Source organism: Chinchilla lanigera, unplaced genomic scaffold (genome assembly GCF_000276665.1).
Source record: "Chinchilla lanigera isolate Chin_1 unplaced genomic scaffold, ChiLan1.0 scaffold00132, whole genome shotgun sequence".
Classification (NCBI taxonomy): domain Eukaryota; kingdom Metazoa; phylum Chordata; class Mammalia; order Rodentia; family Chinchillidae; genus Chinchilla; species Chinchilla lanigera.
The window spans coordinates 3,752,265-3,768,023 of NW_004955533.1; the positions used below are offsets into that span (position 1 = coordinate 3,752,265).

Sequence of the window (15,759 nt, forward strand, 5' to 3'; positions counted from 1 at the left end):
TTTGCACTTATTAAAGGTCCTAAAATGAATCATTGAAAAGTTTCCATTTTTGTAATGTGTTTATTCTGTGGTTGTTTTAAAGCGCTGAAAGCATGAAAGTGAAGGATATGTATCTGCCAGAGTGCAGTCTGGAAAAAAGCTGGACTGACAGGTTTTGGCCAAATTGTGTAGTTACTTTTGACATGATTGGGAGATTAGGTTTAATTCTGAAGCAAGTAAATGGCATCAGAAGAACTGGAGATATATTGGGGTATGGGGGAATTCCTTACATAGAACCATTGAGCAGTTTGTTATACTAGAAAAGAGAAAGACTGAATAGGACTCAAACTTTGCTGCTTTGTGTGACTAGGTTGATAGTTCGCCCATGATCTCAGGCCGTCACAGAATTTAGTGTGTCTGATGACTCTTGATCATCCTTCATGAAGGAGGTCTTTTCCCCAGACTGTCAGGACTCTTTATTATAATGTACACCCCTCCCTGAGTTTCTCCTTCCCAGTCCTAACTGTACTTTCTAATTACATGATTTATTGTGGTCTTTATTATTTGTGCCCATTGCCCTCACAAAACAAGAGATCAGGAGATTTTGTGTAAGTTTTTTTGTAATGGATTTCATCCACTTTTAGTAGGCACTCGATCTAATTGACATATTTTGAATGAATAATTGTTAAGAATTTGATGGCTGAGAATTAGTGATTAGATGAAATAAAAATGAGGGGGAGAAAATACTGAATGCACCAAATTTTGGGGGGTACCTAGAAAAACGGTGAGATCAGGAATATTCAGGATAGACTGAATTTTCTGTGAAATGGTAGAGTTCAGTTTTACAAACATTGACCTTAAGTATTAATGAGATTTTCAGAGGGTTGGGTACCTTTGATAACTGGCAACTACAGAATAATAGCTCTAGAGATAAGGGCTTAAAGATGTGCATTTAAGGGTCTGAATGTAGAGGTACAGTGAGAGTGGCATCTGTGGATCCCGTAAATGTATGTTACAAACACAAATTCATGTGCTCCCATCTCGTGCACTGAATCAGAATCTGTGGTGAGGGGCTGGGGATTTAGCTCAGCGGCAAAGCACCTGCCTGGCAAGCGCAAGGTCGTGAGTTCGGTTCCCGGTACCGGAAAAAAACCAAAAAAAAAAAAAAAAAAAACCAAGAATCTGTGGTGAAACCCAAGAGGGTGCATTTTTGTATATTCCTCAGGCAATTGTATTGTAGACCAAAGTTTTAGACTCAGTTTTTAGAAGTCTTAAAATTTGGTTAATTCTATTGAAAATACTGCAGTATTCATTTTCTTCTATTGGCTTGTTAGGATACTGGGTGGTTTTAAAGGAACAAATTAAAAGACATTAATTCCTGTTCCACTGAGGAATGCAGATTGTTTACAAAGTACTTAAGAATTTACAGAGATTATTTTGGTTCTTGCTTTAAGCTCAATAAGTTTTTTTTTTTTGAAGAGGTAAGAATTAAATTTTAGTAGCTGTTTAGTGGTTTATATAAGTATGCTCACAGTATTTTGAGGCTCTGTTATGTGCTATGAAGGTACTCTGTATGCTTTTAAGAACATGTTTGTCTTAACACAGCAGCCTGACACTTAAGATGTAGAGGTCAAAGGAACTGCCAGTAGTTGTTACTCTAGGACATGGTAGTAAGGTAGATAATCTATATTTTTACGTAGCAGATACTCAGCATATAGAATGTAATTAAAAGCAAAACTAAGTATCAGAAGGGACTAGCACATATTTTAAGCCTATTTTAGGGAGGGTAATGAATAAGCTTTGTGGATGAAAATGGGAAACATGGTTTTGTCAGCTGAAAGCATACAGGCCACAGGGCCTGCCTAATCACCCTGCCACACATTCTCGCAACAACAGCAGGGTAATTGTCTTTTGATACACTTATGGGTGTTCATAAATATTATGGAAGATGAATTTGTTTTGATTTTATAATGAATTTTAGTAGTTTTTTAAAAAGCTTATCCAGTTGTCTATATAAAAAGAATTGAGTGAGGTGTTTTATATTTTAGGTTAAAAATCTGTAAGAGGCTGATTTTAGAATTCACCAGCTCCTCAGAAGTTTGGCGAAATATGGTATGTTTCTGTTTTATTTTTTGAAATTCATATTGCATGAATTATCTTAATGTCACAGTAAGAATGACAGTTGCGTTAAATTAGGGCACCTGTCATTTTTAAAGTATTGTACTAGTTGGGAAATAACTATGCTACTGTAGCGACCTAAGTGGTATTCTGAAAGAATTCACAGGAGATTAGTATGCTATGAGACATATAAAATCACATTCTTAAGAAGATTGAGGAGGTACATTTTACTGTAGGCCTTGGGTATTGATACTTGATTCCATTTGTGAGTACATAAAATGCCAGACACTTTTGTGAGCAATTTATATCTTAGCTAGTTCATCTTCATGGCAACCCATACTACTGTTACCGTAATTCCCTCTATAAGGAAATGGGGGTTCAGAGAGGTTAAATAATTTGCCCAAGATTTTCCAGCTAGAAGTAGCTAAACAGAGACATGAATCCAGACTGGCTTTGCAAAGCCTGTTTGTCTTCTCTGGAGCACTGGATTGCATAAAAGAGGAGACTGGAAGAGAGTCTCTTTGACTTCGTAATTTTCAAAATACATATTGTTCAATAAGCCAGTTAAAGATTTTTTAACATTCTTATTTTTGTGTTTAGAAGGTGGAAAGTTTGACTCATTTGGATCTTATAAATTCACAGACACTGTTAATTTCATGAGAAGCTGAGAGGGAACTAACTACATCATCACACTGTTCACTTCAGGAGTGCCATTGAGTTTTCTGTATTACCTCAGGAGTGCATAGGTCCTTATTAAGAGACATGTAGTTATGATAGGAAGTTATCTTACAGGGTTTGTAGATCCTGTTCGTTGGGGTACTCAAACTCAGGCCAACGCTGGCCCATATCTGGATTTGAAGCCCTTATGTTTATAGCTGTGGAAGTATGGGCTCAAGCATTGATGTTTCAACCTTTCTCTTGGGGTTTTCATATATACCTTGCTGCTTTATATTGGATTCTGGGTCTATGCTGTTAAATCACTTCCTCTGCTTGTCTATTAGTTTGAAGGTAGTAATTTTGAAGGGTCTTCCTCCCTCCTAATTTTCTCATCTTTCCTTAATTCATGCCTCAGTTTTGGCCTGGTCATGAGTGGAAAAATTAGTTATATGAAATGATCTAGGATATTGCAGATGTATATCTTTGCCAGGCTTACATATGGTTAAGGTGGGGGTCTAATAATCTGATCTGCAACTCTCAGGAAAGTTGGGTTAAGACCATGTATGGAAGAAAAAAAAATACTTGGTTGAGGGAGCATGCGTTCATATTTTGCTACATTTTTTAATAAAACAGTGTGATGGGTTTATGACTAAGAGTAGAACACATTATTTTTGTGCAATGCTCAAGGGCTTTTAGCTGTTAGGTGACTCTACATAAATATAGAATAAGTAGGACCAGAGTGTGTGTGTGTGTGTGTGTGTGTGTGTGTGTGTGTGTAAAACTGTTTCATTAAGAATTTGGCTACCTGATGACTGATTTTTTTTCCATTAATTTTAGAATACTGTGATTAAATTAGTCCCATTTAAACTGTTGGCATAATGATCAGGTCTCAATCCACACTCTGAATCCTTGGTTATTTATGTATATATAAATCAGAAAGCCATAGCAGAACTAAAGCAAAACAACAAAAATCCTCTCCTAAGTAGAAAGTAGATCTTGGTTTTAGTTGTAATTTCAACACTAATTCTGAAATCTTGGGCAAGTTGATTAATCACTCTGAGGCTTATTATTATTACTGTCTTAAAATAGCTGCCTTGATTACAGAGGGACATGTTTATCTTGAGACTCTAGATAGTATTGACCAAAATGCTTTGTAAAATCATACATTAAACCTGCAAGGGACTATTATAGGTTAAGTCCTTTAGCCAAAATGCCTGGGATCATACATGTTTCAGATGTCATTTTTACAAATTTTGCAATATTTGCGTAGATCTCACTGGTTGAACGTACCTCATCCAAAAAATCCAATCTGAAGTGTCCCAAAATCCAAAACTTTTGAGTTGCTGACATGGCTATAAAAGTTGTGGATTTTTAAGTGTCTTATACTTTTGGGTTAGGTATATTTAACCTGTACCACATTTTCTCAAGTGAAGGGATCATTTTAAGAAAATAACATGCTGAAAAATAGTCTGTAAAAGCTTTCTTACCATAATTACTCTTTTGAGAAATTTGTCATTGCCACCTAATTTGAAATTTTGAAGATAATTTATTGAACAATGATTGGGTTTATATACTAAAGTGTTCTAACTGAAGATTTGTTTAATTTATTAGAGTTATTAAGCCTACGATCAGATCAAGTTAGCAGCTAGACTCGTGTGACAACCTGTTTTTAATCAGTGACTCAAAGCTGTGATCACCCTGATGTCACCGAATGGCCACAGCTAGTAAAAGGTAATTTTGAATATTGTTTTACAGCCTTTAAAAGGCTGTCATTGTAAAGTGAAATACATGCTATAAAAAATGAAGAAAATGTATAGTTGGCAGGAATACTGTTAAGAATAGAGGACCTAAGAGTTGACTTATTTTTCCACTTAATTTCCTCCCTAAAATATTTGTCTCTGCTCCCCCATTCCTGAGATTATAAGAATTTTAGAGAAGATATGGACCATTTCTCAATATGCATTTTACAGTGTGCCTTTATGTGGTGGAAGTTTAAATACTTCTCTATTTGCAACATTAATACAACTAGTATATTTTTCTCTCCTAGAGAGTTACAGTGGAGTTAAAAGGAATGGCTTACATAGTAGAGAAAGCTGCACCAGTGTTATTGGAAGTGAGCCACCATTTGAATTTGCTAGCTCATGTTGCAGTATTCAGATTAGTGGGCTTTTGGAATCATTTATTTTCTGTCATTTCAAATCAAGACCTAACATTGAGATGAAAGTAATATTTATTTTTATATGTTACTTTGTTGTATTTCTGTTCTAAAACACCCTTTTGCAATTTATTATTCTGGCAAAATTTAAGATAAGTCAGCAGTTTTTAAAAAAATGAGATATTTCCCTTTGGGTATATGTTCTGAATTGGTAAAATCAGTAGCATGTAGTAGATTCTTATTTCCTGCATACTGACAGTAGCGACTAAATTAGCTCCTAAGCCAAAATAAAGCATAAGAACTATTATTAGATGTATGTCTGTATCATAATTTGGAGAGTTTGAGGCTTAACATTAGGATATTTTTGCTAACTTTTTTACAATATTATAGAAATAAACTCTTACAAAATGTCTAGAAATTTGTTCAGACATGCACTGTTACTATAAGAAACATATTTCTGGTAGTTACATGTATATTTACTTTTCTCTTGACTAAGAAAGTTTACAATTTGAATAAAAAGAAATCTGCTCTGTTTAAAAGACCCAGGACAGATTTATTTTGGGGTAATGTCTTTCAGTCCTTTCTTATTCTTTCGTTCTTATAGACAGCTGCTTTAAATTATTTAGTTTGACTTACAACTAAATAATTTAGTTGTAAATTATTTACAACTAGGTAATAGTTGTAAGGTATTTAATATCTCACTTTAATATGTGTAAGCGTTAAGTAGTAATACATATTTACAAACCTTTGGTGACATTTTGATACTAATATTCACATACCCACTTGCTTTGGTAGCAGAAATTGGGGAAACAGATGCAGATAGCATTTGATGATTGGTTGAATCTTGTCCCATTTCGGGATCTCAAAGCTTCACTGCACTTTGATAATGTACTTCTGAGATTTGGATTTGTTTTTCTTCTTCCTCTTGTCTTCCCTTTTTCCACTAATATTTTTTTCCTGTCATCATGTCCTCACATTTTCCTCTCTTTCTCTGTTAATTTTGAAACTTTTGCTGCCTGTCTTAAAGCTTCTAGTCTGCCTCTTTTCCCAGTGCCAGCAGGTTTATTTTGTGTTTGGCAAGCCAGTTCTGCTTCCTTCAGTATGACATCTGATGTTGGAGGGCAGCACTTTCAAAAGTGAGTCAGCTGGCCCATGGGGTTTTCAGCAGTTTATAGCCCTTCTGTCTAGGCGATACAAGTTTGGAAGCATTCTGGAGGTGCTTACTGCAAGGCTGGCGGAGGCGAGGGGTGTCCCAGGGGTGATTGGCTTGCTCCCTGGGGGAGGAGGTAAAGAAAATTTTTAGCATTAGTTTCACTGCCACCTCAAGCATGCCCCTATTTTTAGTTCTTACATAATTTTGTGCAAAATTGAAAATACATTACAAAGATCTAAAATATTTAAGCTGTTGGGCTCTTTTAAAATTTTTTTAATCTTTTTCTTCATTCTTATTTTGGGATCTGAATGAATTGTAGTGAGTATATTTTTGAAAGTCTTATAAAGAGATTTTTTTTTTAAGCTAAGAAATTAGAAAACACATTTCCACCATACTAGTGACTCTGATTTTAAGATTCTTTAAAAATTGTTAGAAGTCTAAAGGCAATAAGTTCACAAATCAAATTCTTGTATGCCACTTTGAAAATTTACTTTTGACTTCAACTTTTTAAAACTCATTTTGGAAAATTAAAAGTGTTTGAAGTAGGTATTATATTGATTTTCGTTTCAAAATTACATAAACTGATGCTGCTTATAAGAATGAAGATGGTAACATTTATTTTTAACAATATGATAGAGATAGGAAAAATTGATTAATATCCTTTAAAATGGAAATGAAGAATTCTTGAGAATTTTGAGTATTTCTGCATAGGACAGCTATAGTGTATTCAGAAAATAGCTGGCAACTGTTTAAAACTAAAGTTAATTGACAGTTTCCTGGAGCAGAATATTAATATCCCAGATGATAACTTTTGACAGTCTAACTTGCCAGTGTGTTTTTTAGGGAAACTTCATTTCATTGTTGAACCAGTGTAATTGTGGTCAGAATGGGACATCTGATATAAATGTTAAGAATTTGTCAAGGCTTAGATTTTAGTTTGAACTAACTAGAGCACAGGTTGGCAAACTTTTTCTTGAAGATCACATAATAAATCTTTAAGGTTTTGTGGGCACAGGTTTTCAGCCCTTCTTTTTCCTGTGAAAACAGCCGTAAGCAATGCTGAAATGAATGACAGAAACAGGTGAACATCCTGAGCTGCAGTTTGTCTGCACATGCTAGTTTGCTGACCCCTTTATCTAAAGTTTGAGACTATGAGTACCACTTCGTTTGATGTGCACAGTAAATATTTGGCTATAGAGAATTTCATGATCATCTTTATTGTACATATTTGACTATGTGAATAATTTTGGATTATATTGGTTTTTCTGTTGATGTATGATACAGTGTTTGTAATTGCCTTTTTTTAAAAGAAAGCATTGAGTTTATTAGTCCAGCCCTTAAAATATGTGTCGTACGGCAACCTGAACTGACCAGTTTTTCTCATGTTGAAATCTGTAATTATTTTTAATCTTTTAATTAGTGCTTAGATCTAGTTTTTAAATATGTCTTCCTTAAATTACATATCTGTCCCTTTTTGGAATATAGAATATTTTTCTAACTTTTCCTCAATTACATTTTCCAGATCACCAGGAGAACCCCAGTCGGACGACATTGAAGCTAGCCGAATGTAAGTATGACTTGCTTGAGGCTGTGGTATCTTTTCAGTTGCCCTGAAAAGCATATTATATATGCTTTAAATGTATTATTTGAAAATAATTTCCAGGTAGAAGAAGTAATGATTTAAATGTATATCCAGAGAGGAACATACCTAGGTTGCCCCTATTAAATGTCTCTACAACTTGGGCAAGAGGTCATTAGATGGCAACAGCTAGATAGATAATTGGCATATTCCTGAAATCTTTCTGTGTTTTTGCTTTCTTAGCAGTTGTGGGGAAATAGGAAGACTGGAGAAAGAATTGAGTTTAGCAGTGTCTGTGCCTGCCATGTGTAAGACATCAGGTCGTATGTTGTAGATACAAAACAAGTTAGTTTTCACTCAGGAGAAGCTTACCATGTACTCAGAGTGAAAATAGAGTGGTACTTGGAGAACAGTGGGAGCACAAACAAGTACCAGAGGACTCGATATGTAATGGGAACCTAATCCAGATGGTAGGAAAATGGGTGTGACTAATTGGACTGGGTTAAATTTGAAGTGTTCTTGGGAGTTAGGCAGCTTTAAGCATGACCACATTATGAAGCAGTGTACTGGGTGTAGCAAGCAGTAGGCAGTTCAGGATTTTTGGATCAGATTGACCAAAAGTTGTGAAAATGAAGATAAGCCTTGATAGGTGGAAAAGGCTAAGTAGGGCCTTGCATGCTGTGTGAAGGGTTTTGGCTTCTATCTCAGAGTGATTTGGGAATCACATCGAATTTCTTTAATAGTAGGGAGTACTATTTTTATTCTTGCTGTAGAGGAACAGATTTGATGAGAAACATGCGATAGTAGGTGACCAGGGCTTCAGCCTTAACAGTCTTAGTAATTGGTTGTAAAGACTTAAGAAGTTTAAAGTATTAGAGGTGGTAATTTCAAAGAAAGATTTTTTTGTAGAATAATAGTGGTTTGATTGAAAAATATTGGTGTAGAATTTGAGCTTACCTAAGTGGAAAGACCCCTTCTGATGTTAACAAGGGGTGAAAGTAGATACATGATGTTAAATGTGTTTATGGGTGAGGCTGACAAAGTCAAGATTTTCTTTGAAAATAGAGGCAATTCTTTTAAATGCTCATGTACATTGTGAATCTCCAACAAAGAAGTATAAAATGCATTTTTAAAATAGGTGACCATATAACTTTTTTTTTTTTGGACCATGTAACTTTTATATTAATTTTTTAAAATTGTAAAATAAATATTTTACATATTTTTAAAATAAACATACAGTGGTAAAAGTATAGTATTACCATTATAAGTGTACATTTTAGTGATGAATGATACTCTTGTGTAGTCATCATGAGAACTCTTCATTTAATAGTACTAAAACTTTATACTCATTAAAAGATAACTGTCCATTTCTCTTGCCCCTGGCAAGCAACATTCTACTTTCAGATTGTGATTTTTTCGGCTGCTTTAGGTACCTCATATACCGGCAGTTACATACTTCTTGTTTTTTTGATGATTGGCTTCATTCCTCAGGGATCATACATGTGGTAGCACATATCACAATGTGCTTCCCTTTTTTAGGGTCATTAATAACTTCCTGCATTATAGACTGTTGTTTGCTTACTCATTTATCTGTTAATGAATGCTTGGGTTGTCTTTAAGTTTTAATAATTGTAGGTATACGCTTTAAGACCTTACATTCTTTAGGATGTATACTCAAAAGTAGAATTACTGAATCAAATGTTAAAACTATTTTTGAGAAACTGTCAGACTGTTTGCCACAGTTTCTATGCCTTTTTACATTTCAACAGTGTACAAGGGTTTCAGTTTTTTTTTACATCTTTGCAACTATTTACTTAGGGTTTTTAAAAATTTTTTGATAGTAGTTACCTGAATGGATAGGAGGTGGTAGGTACTTGATTCTAATTGGGTGACAGTGTAACTTTATGAAATTCTTTGTAAAAACTTTCTTGGAACACTATGGTTAATAGAGGGTTCAGTTTGGGGAATTGAGAATACTGAAAATTTACCGAGTTGTTCAGGGTTGTGGGTGAAGAAGTGGACCAAAGAATGTTGCAAGTCTCATGCACTCAATGGCTACCTCAAGTTAGAAAGTTTATCACAGTTGGAATTTAAAGATTTTTCTGTAGTAGCCAGAGATTACAGTATTCCAGCTTGAGTATCAGCGGGGTAGTTGGGCCAGAACTTTGCACAGTGGCCTGTGTATAGGATATTTACTTTGGAGTAATTCAGTTTATATATTGTTGATGCTGGCTGTGGTTGGAAAGATGGTGGTGCTAGCCCCAGTATGCTGGGTTATTAACAGAAAGCCTTATCAGGAGGTCCAGATGGTAGAACATGATTTCGCAGCACTTGCCCTACTGCAGAAGCATCAATTGATACAACTATCCATTAACAAAAATACCTTCACAAGAGCTGTTGATACCAGGTGAGAGATTACAGCACCTACACATGGCATAGAAATGAGAGAGTATGTTTTGAAGAGGGTAGGAAAGACGGCTGTACTTTACCAGTGCCACCTCTCCCTCAGCCTTAAGCCACACGGTATGAAGAAACACTCTCCTTGGGAGAAAGGTATTAAGCACTGGACTTTGTTGTGAACCCCAGTGCTAGACCTGCCCATGGAAAACCCAGCAGGACCCTTAGCTACAGACTCCTGTCTACTACCCACAAAATGAGTCTCTGTGGCCACTTCACTGCCAGACGACATACCATAACCCTGAGCTTCAAGCCTGCCTAGAGCCAGGCCATTCCCTGCAGCTTCACTGTCTGGCTTGGTCCCCATGGTTCCATACTATAGCAGGCCCAGGGTTCAGGCGTCTCTTAGTAGGCTCCAGTGCTTGGCTCTCCCCATTGGATCCAGGCTCCAGGATCATTTTGTGGACTTCAATGTTAGGTCAACCTCTGTGGCTTTAGGACCTAATCTTTGTGAACTCTGACCTGCAGGCAACACCCCCACACCCAGCCTCAGGCTGGCTCCTGTGGAACCAAGCTGTTCATTTACATAAGAACCAAGCTGCACCCAAACTTTAGGCCATTCTCTGTAACTCCAGGTGCTAGTGGACCCAGAGTGCAGACCCATCCCATTAGATACTCATATCAGTCTGGCAGTAAGGCTCTGAGACCTCCCTTGCAGACCTAGGCTCCAGGCTAGCCTCTGTGCTCTCAGGCTTTAAGGCTTGTCCCACTGTATCTTGGTTGCAGGTCTACCCCAGCACCTGACTAACTACCTTCCGTATACTCAGGCCGTAGGCCTACCCAAGATTTGGGTTAGGTCTTGTCAGTTTGGCCATCAGACCCAGCCCACTGTGAATAAAGGCTCCAGGTCTACCCCCATTAGCCCATTCAGTAGGTCTAGCACGATGGATCCAGGCTTCATGTTTAGCCTTGTGGACAGAGGCTCTAGGCCGTCTTATGTGCTGACCTAGGAACCAGCCTTTCCTGCTCAAGAACTCAAGCGGCAGTCCTGCCCATGCACCACACCAGATGGCATGCTCAAAATCTCAGGACAAGTTGGCTGGTAAATGCTTTTCCCGGACAGAGCTGTCTGCAGACTGGAGTAAGTTCCTATTTTTTCAAATGTACAGACGCTAATGTAAGTGTCTACAAGGATCAAGAACAATCAGAAACCCAATGCCACAAAAGGAACAAAATAAGGAACCGCTTCTAAAGAAATGAACATTTATGTGCTGCCTGACAAGGAATTCAAAGTAATGGTTTGAAGGAAGCTGAATAAATTTTTAAAAAACTATAGAAAAGTCATCCCATGAAATCAAGAAAACAGTATACAACTACAATGAGAAATTTAAACAGAAGATTGAAATCAGATTTTTAAAAAATTTAAACTCAGGAGCTGAAAAATACAATGAATGAAATGAAAAATGCAAGCAAGAACATCAGCAGCCATGTTGATCAAGTACAAAAGCAATATGAACGTGAAGATAAATTACTTGAAAATATATAATCAGATGATATTAAAGGAAAAAGATTGAAAAGGAATGAGAAACACAGGATTTTATGGAACATCTTTCAAAGAAAAAATTTTTATGACTTCACCAAAGAGACAGTTTAAACAAATAATATTGAGAACTCATACAGAAAAATGAAAGGTCTGTAATAAGGTTCAGTTCAGATAAGACCTCATAAAGACATAAATACACTTGGTAAAAGCAAAGCCAAAGAGGATTCTGAAAGCAACAGGAGAAAAGTATTTCATATAAAAAGGAGTTGCAGTAAAACTAGGAGCATGTGACTTAGTAGAAATCTCACAGACCAAGGAAGATTGGAATAGTACATTTAACCTGCTGGAGGGGGTGGGGACAACAAAAATTATCAAGCAAGAATAATTTACCTGGCGAAGCTTTCCTTCAGAAGTGATGGACAGGTAAAAACTTTAGAGAGAAATGGAAGAGGAAGGAATTTATTATTATTAGACCTGTCTTATAAGAGAAGGGTAATTCGTAAAGCATAAAGAAAAGGACACTATCAGTAACATGAGAACATAGTGTAAAACTGCTGTAAATGTAAATACACAAACTACTAACTCAGTACAGTTTAACAGCATCATGCTATCCTGTCTCAGGACAGTGTTTAAAAGGGCCCGGCGATATAGCTCAGTGGGCATCCCTGAGTACAATCTCAGTAACACACACACACACACACACACACACACACACCAATCAGAATTAAAAGGAAAGCAGTAGAAAAAAGTGTAGCCATAAAGGAAGCTGTCACAAGAAGAAAAGTATAAACGATTTACAAAACAGCCACAAATGGCAATAATAGCTCGTTGTCTTCCAGTAATTGACTTGTATGTAAGTAGATTAAATTCTGCACAAAACATAGCTAATAAAATAAGAACCAACTACCATAGATACGGCCTATGTGAGACTTACTTCACCTTTAAGAACACACAAATTCAAAGTAGAAAGATAATTTTGGAATGAGAAACCAAGAAAGGAAGAATAGCTGTATTTAGATAACAACAAATGTAAAATAAAAAGTGTGAAACAATAAAAGGGCCATTATATCCTAACAAAGGAGTCAGTTTATCAAGAAAATATAACAGTTGTAAACATATATACACTTAACTTTAAGAGTACCTAAAAAGTACCTAATATATAAAGCAAAAATTAATAAATGTTAAGGGATAGACTATACCACAGCAATAGTTGGAGCCTTCAATAACGTACTCTTAGCAATGTACAAATTATTCAGAAAGAAAATCAGTATGGAAACAACAGACTTAATCCTCAAGGCATAAGCCTGGGTGCAACTGACCCATCCTTTTTCTACTATAAATTTATACTTGAGTGTTATGGTTAGCCAGCTGTGCATCTCAGTATGTTTTACTGAGGGATACAGGAAACTATATGTTTACCCACTTAATAGTGGGTAAACATGATGATGAACGGTAAGGAGTGTGCATGTGTGTAAAAATGGGAGCATGGGATTTGGACGCACCCTTGTGCTCCATGGAATAGTTTTTACATATGTTTACCTGAGCATCACAGAGGGTACACTAGACCCATACCACTCCAGGATTTGTAAAAAATTTTCTTGTAGAAGTTGCCCATTCAGTACAATGGCTTGTGAAAAACCGTATTTCCAAGTTTTGGAGGAGGTCAAAAGTGAATAATCAGATTACTTGTGCATGAGTGATGAAGATAATCCATTATGATAACATACAAGCTTTCATAATAGAAGAGTGTGTATAGGTGGATGATGATGATGAGGATGACGAAGACTTTGGTGCTTACTATGTGAGCCAAAGTTCCTGTGACAGTGAAATGGAACAAGAATCAAATGATTCAGACACAAGGAATGCAGACCTCTCTTATTCAAATGACGAAGAAAACAGCAGTATGAGCACACATTGGACGAGTTGAAATGTTGCAAAATGGCCACACAACAAAATGGAATGATCCGATGTTAGAACTATATCTGAAAATGTAGCACACATATTGGACAGAATGCTCACAACTGCCATTCAGTGTTGGAAGTTCTAACAGATGAAATACTACAAAATGCTGTGAAATACTCAAAGGCTGAAATGCAAGTAAGACATGTACCAATAGTTATATTAAAAAAATTTATTTATTATGACACCTTACTAGATGAACTGAAAGAATTCATAGGTATGCTGTACTTATCAGGTGATCACAGGAATGTAAAAGACTTACGGAAAAGCAGTGGGTCAAAATATGCCATAAAAATTGATACCCTTCTAGATGCAAAGACTTATTATGCTTTCAATTTAGACATTTATCCTGGAACTCAACCCTCAGGTCCTTACTTGTATAATAATTACTGAATGATGTTGCAAACAGACTTGTGGCTTCCATCTCTCAAACTAGTCGGAATGCAACATTTGACAGTTGGTTTACCATTTTCCAATTGATGTTACATTCGCCAGCACAGAAACTGTAAACAAGAACAAAGCAGGAATTCCAAATGAAATGTTGCAGTTTCAAAAAAGAGAATTGTGTAGTTTAATCTTTGAATTTCAGAATGATATAACATTAGCCTCCTACGTGGCAAAGAAAAGCAAACTGGTACTGCTGATGTCAGCATTTCACTGTGATGGAAATAATGATAGGGGAACCTCAACCAAACAGAATCCTGAGATGGAAGCTTTCAACAACAAAACGAAATGTGGAGTAGATGTTGTTGATGCATTATGCTGTAAATATGATGTCATTTGAAACAGAAAGTATTGGCCAGTGGTTGTGTTTTACTCAATTCTAAATATGTGTGGCATAGTTCGATAGTTGACAAAGAAAATAACAAGTGCAAAATATCATGGAGAAATTTTCTTGGAGGATTGGGACTGAAGTGCATAAGAGATCATTTATAACCGAGGAAAAACAAAATGTTTCTGCTCAGGGAACTGTGAAAAAAATTGTGCATACTGGTGAGCTGACAGGTGAATAGGCAGGCACAGCATCACAAAGACCTACTAAAACCAAAAAGATGTCAAATGTGCCCTACAAGAAAGTACAAGAAAACAAAACATATGTACCATCAATGTAAGCAGTACATGCAGTTGTCATGTGTGAAGACTGCCTCAGGTGTGATAGTTGAAGCAAGCTTATTTCTGTGGTTGACTTTTGTTTGTTTACTCTGTAGTTCACATAGGTTTTGTTTTTGATGTTATCTTTTAGGTTTTGTAAGAAAGTGAACAACTGATGTAAAAATGTTGATGTCTGTTTTAAGCACTTACTACGTTTGATACTGTATTTTAATGACATCTTAATTACCTGCTAAGTGCATGTTATACAATATAGTAGGAAGCTCCTGACAAAACAGGAAGAGAAGAGAAGTGACAAGACTGCCACATAGGAAAGGAAAGCTTACACGTGCTTCCAGTGTAAGTGAGACATGTGCATGGAACATGCAGTTGTCATGTGTGAATACTGCCTTGGGTGTGACAGTTGAATCAAAGCTTATTCTTGTGGTGGAATTCTATTGGTATTTTTATTGTAGCTCATATAGTAATTTATTTCTGATGTTATCTTTTAGGTTTTGTAAGGAAGTACATGTTTGATGTGAAAATGTTAATGTCTATTCAAAGTATAGAATACATATTAAGAATTTATATTATTGATACTTTATGTTTCTGTTAACTACACACTATATTATATAATGACATCCTCCTGAAAAAAATAGCAGGACCACTGAGATGTCAAGTATGTCCTATAGAAAGGCCAGGAGAGCAAAACACATGTGCTGTCACAGTAAATGATGCACGTGTATGGAATCTGCAGTTGTCATGTGTGCAGACCACCTTACGTGTGATAATTGAAGTAAAGATTTATTTTGTTTGTGGTGTACTGTTGCTACTTTCATTGTAGTTCATGTGGGAATTTATTTCTGATGTTCTTTTTTTAGACTTTACACTAAGAACCAGTCAGTGTTGAAAATTCTGATGCTTTTTTGTAAACAATAAATATTAAAAATTCAAATACTTTATTTTTGTGATTTCTTTCCTATTAAGTACTCATTGTTTAATAGAATAAAACTCATAAAATTAAAATTAATAATTCACCAGTAGAAGTATTCTAAAAAATAAACATGGGTCAGACCCACATTTATGTGCCTTGATGACAAAATTAGTCTTATGCTTCAAGGGCTACACAA

At 36.0% G+C, this 15,759-nt stretch overlaps 1 protein-coding gene across 7 annotated transcripts in view; it reads left to right on the forward strand.

The window, feature by feature from the left end:
- Ube3a (ubiquitin protein ligase E3A) overlaps window positions 1–15,759 on the forward strand; it is a 95,206-nt gene that overhangs the window by 19,117 nt on the left and 60,330 nt on the right. For 2 of the 7 annotated variants that reach the window (XM_005410415.2, XM_005410414.2), the window contains exons 2-4: window positions 2,028–2,091; window positions 4,366–4,485; window positions 7,585–7,629. Coding sequence is in view for 3 of the 7 variants with exons in the window: in XM_005410414.2 (XP_005410471.1) it covers window positions 4,466–4,485; window positions 7,585–7,629 (65 nt within the window). In the remaining 4 variants the exon portion in view is untranslated. Of the gene's footprint in view, window positions 1–2,027; window positions 2,092–4,365; window positions 4,486–7,584; window positions 7,630–14,956; window positions 14,990–15,759 lie in introns of those variants that run through there. The other 5 variants (XM_005410416.2, XM_005410417.2, XM_013507685.1 and 2 more) reach the window with 3 other exon arrangements.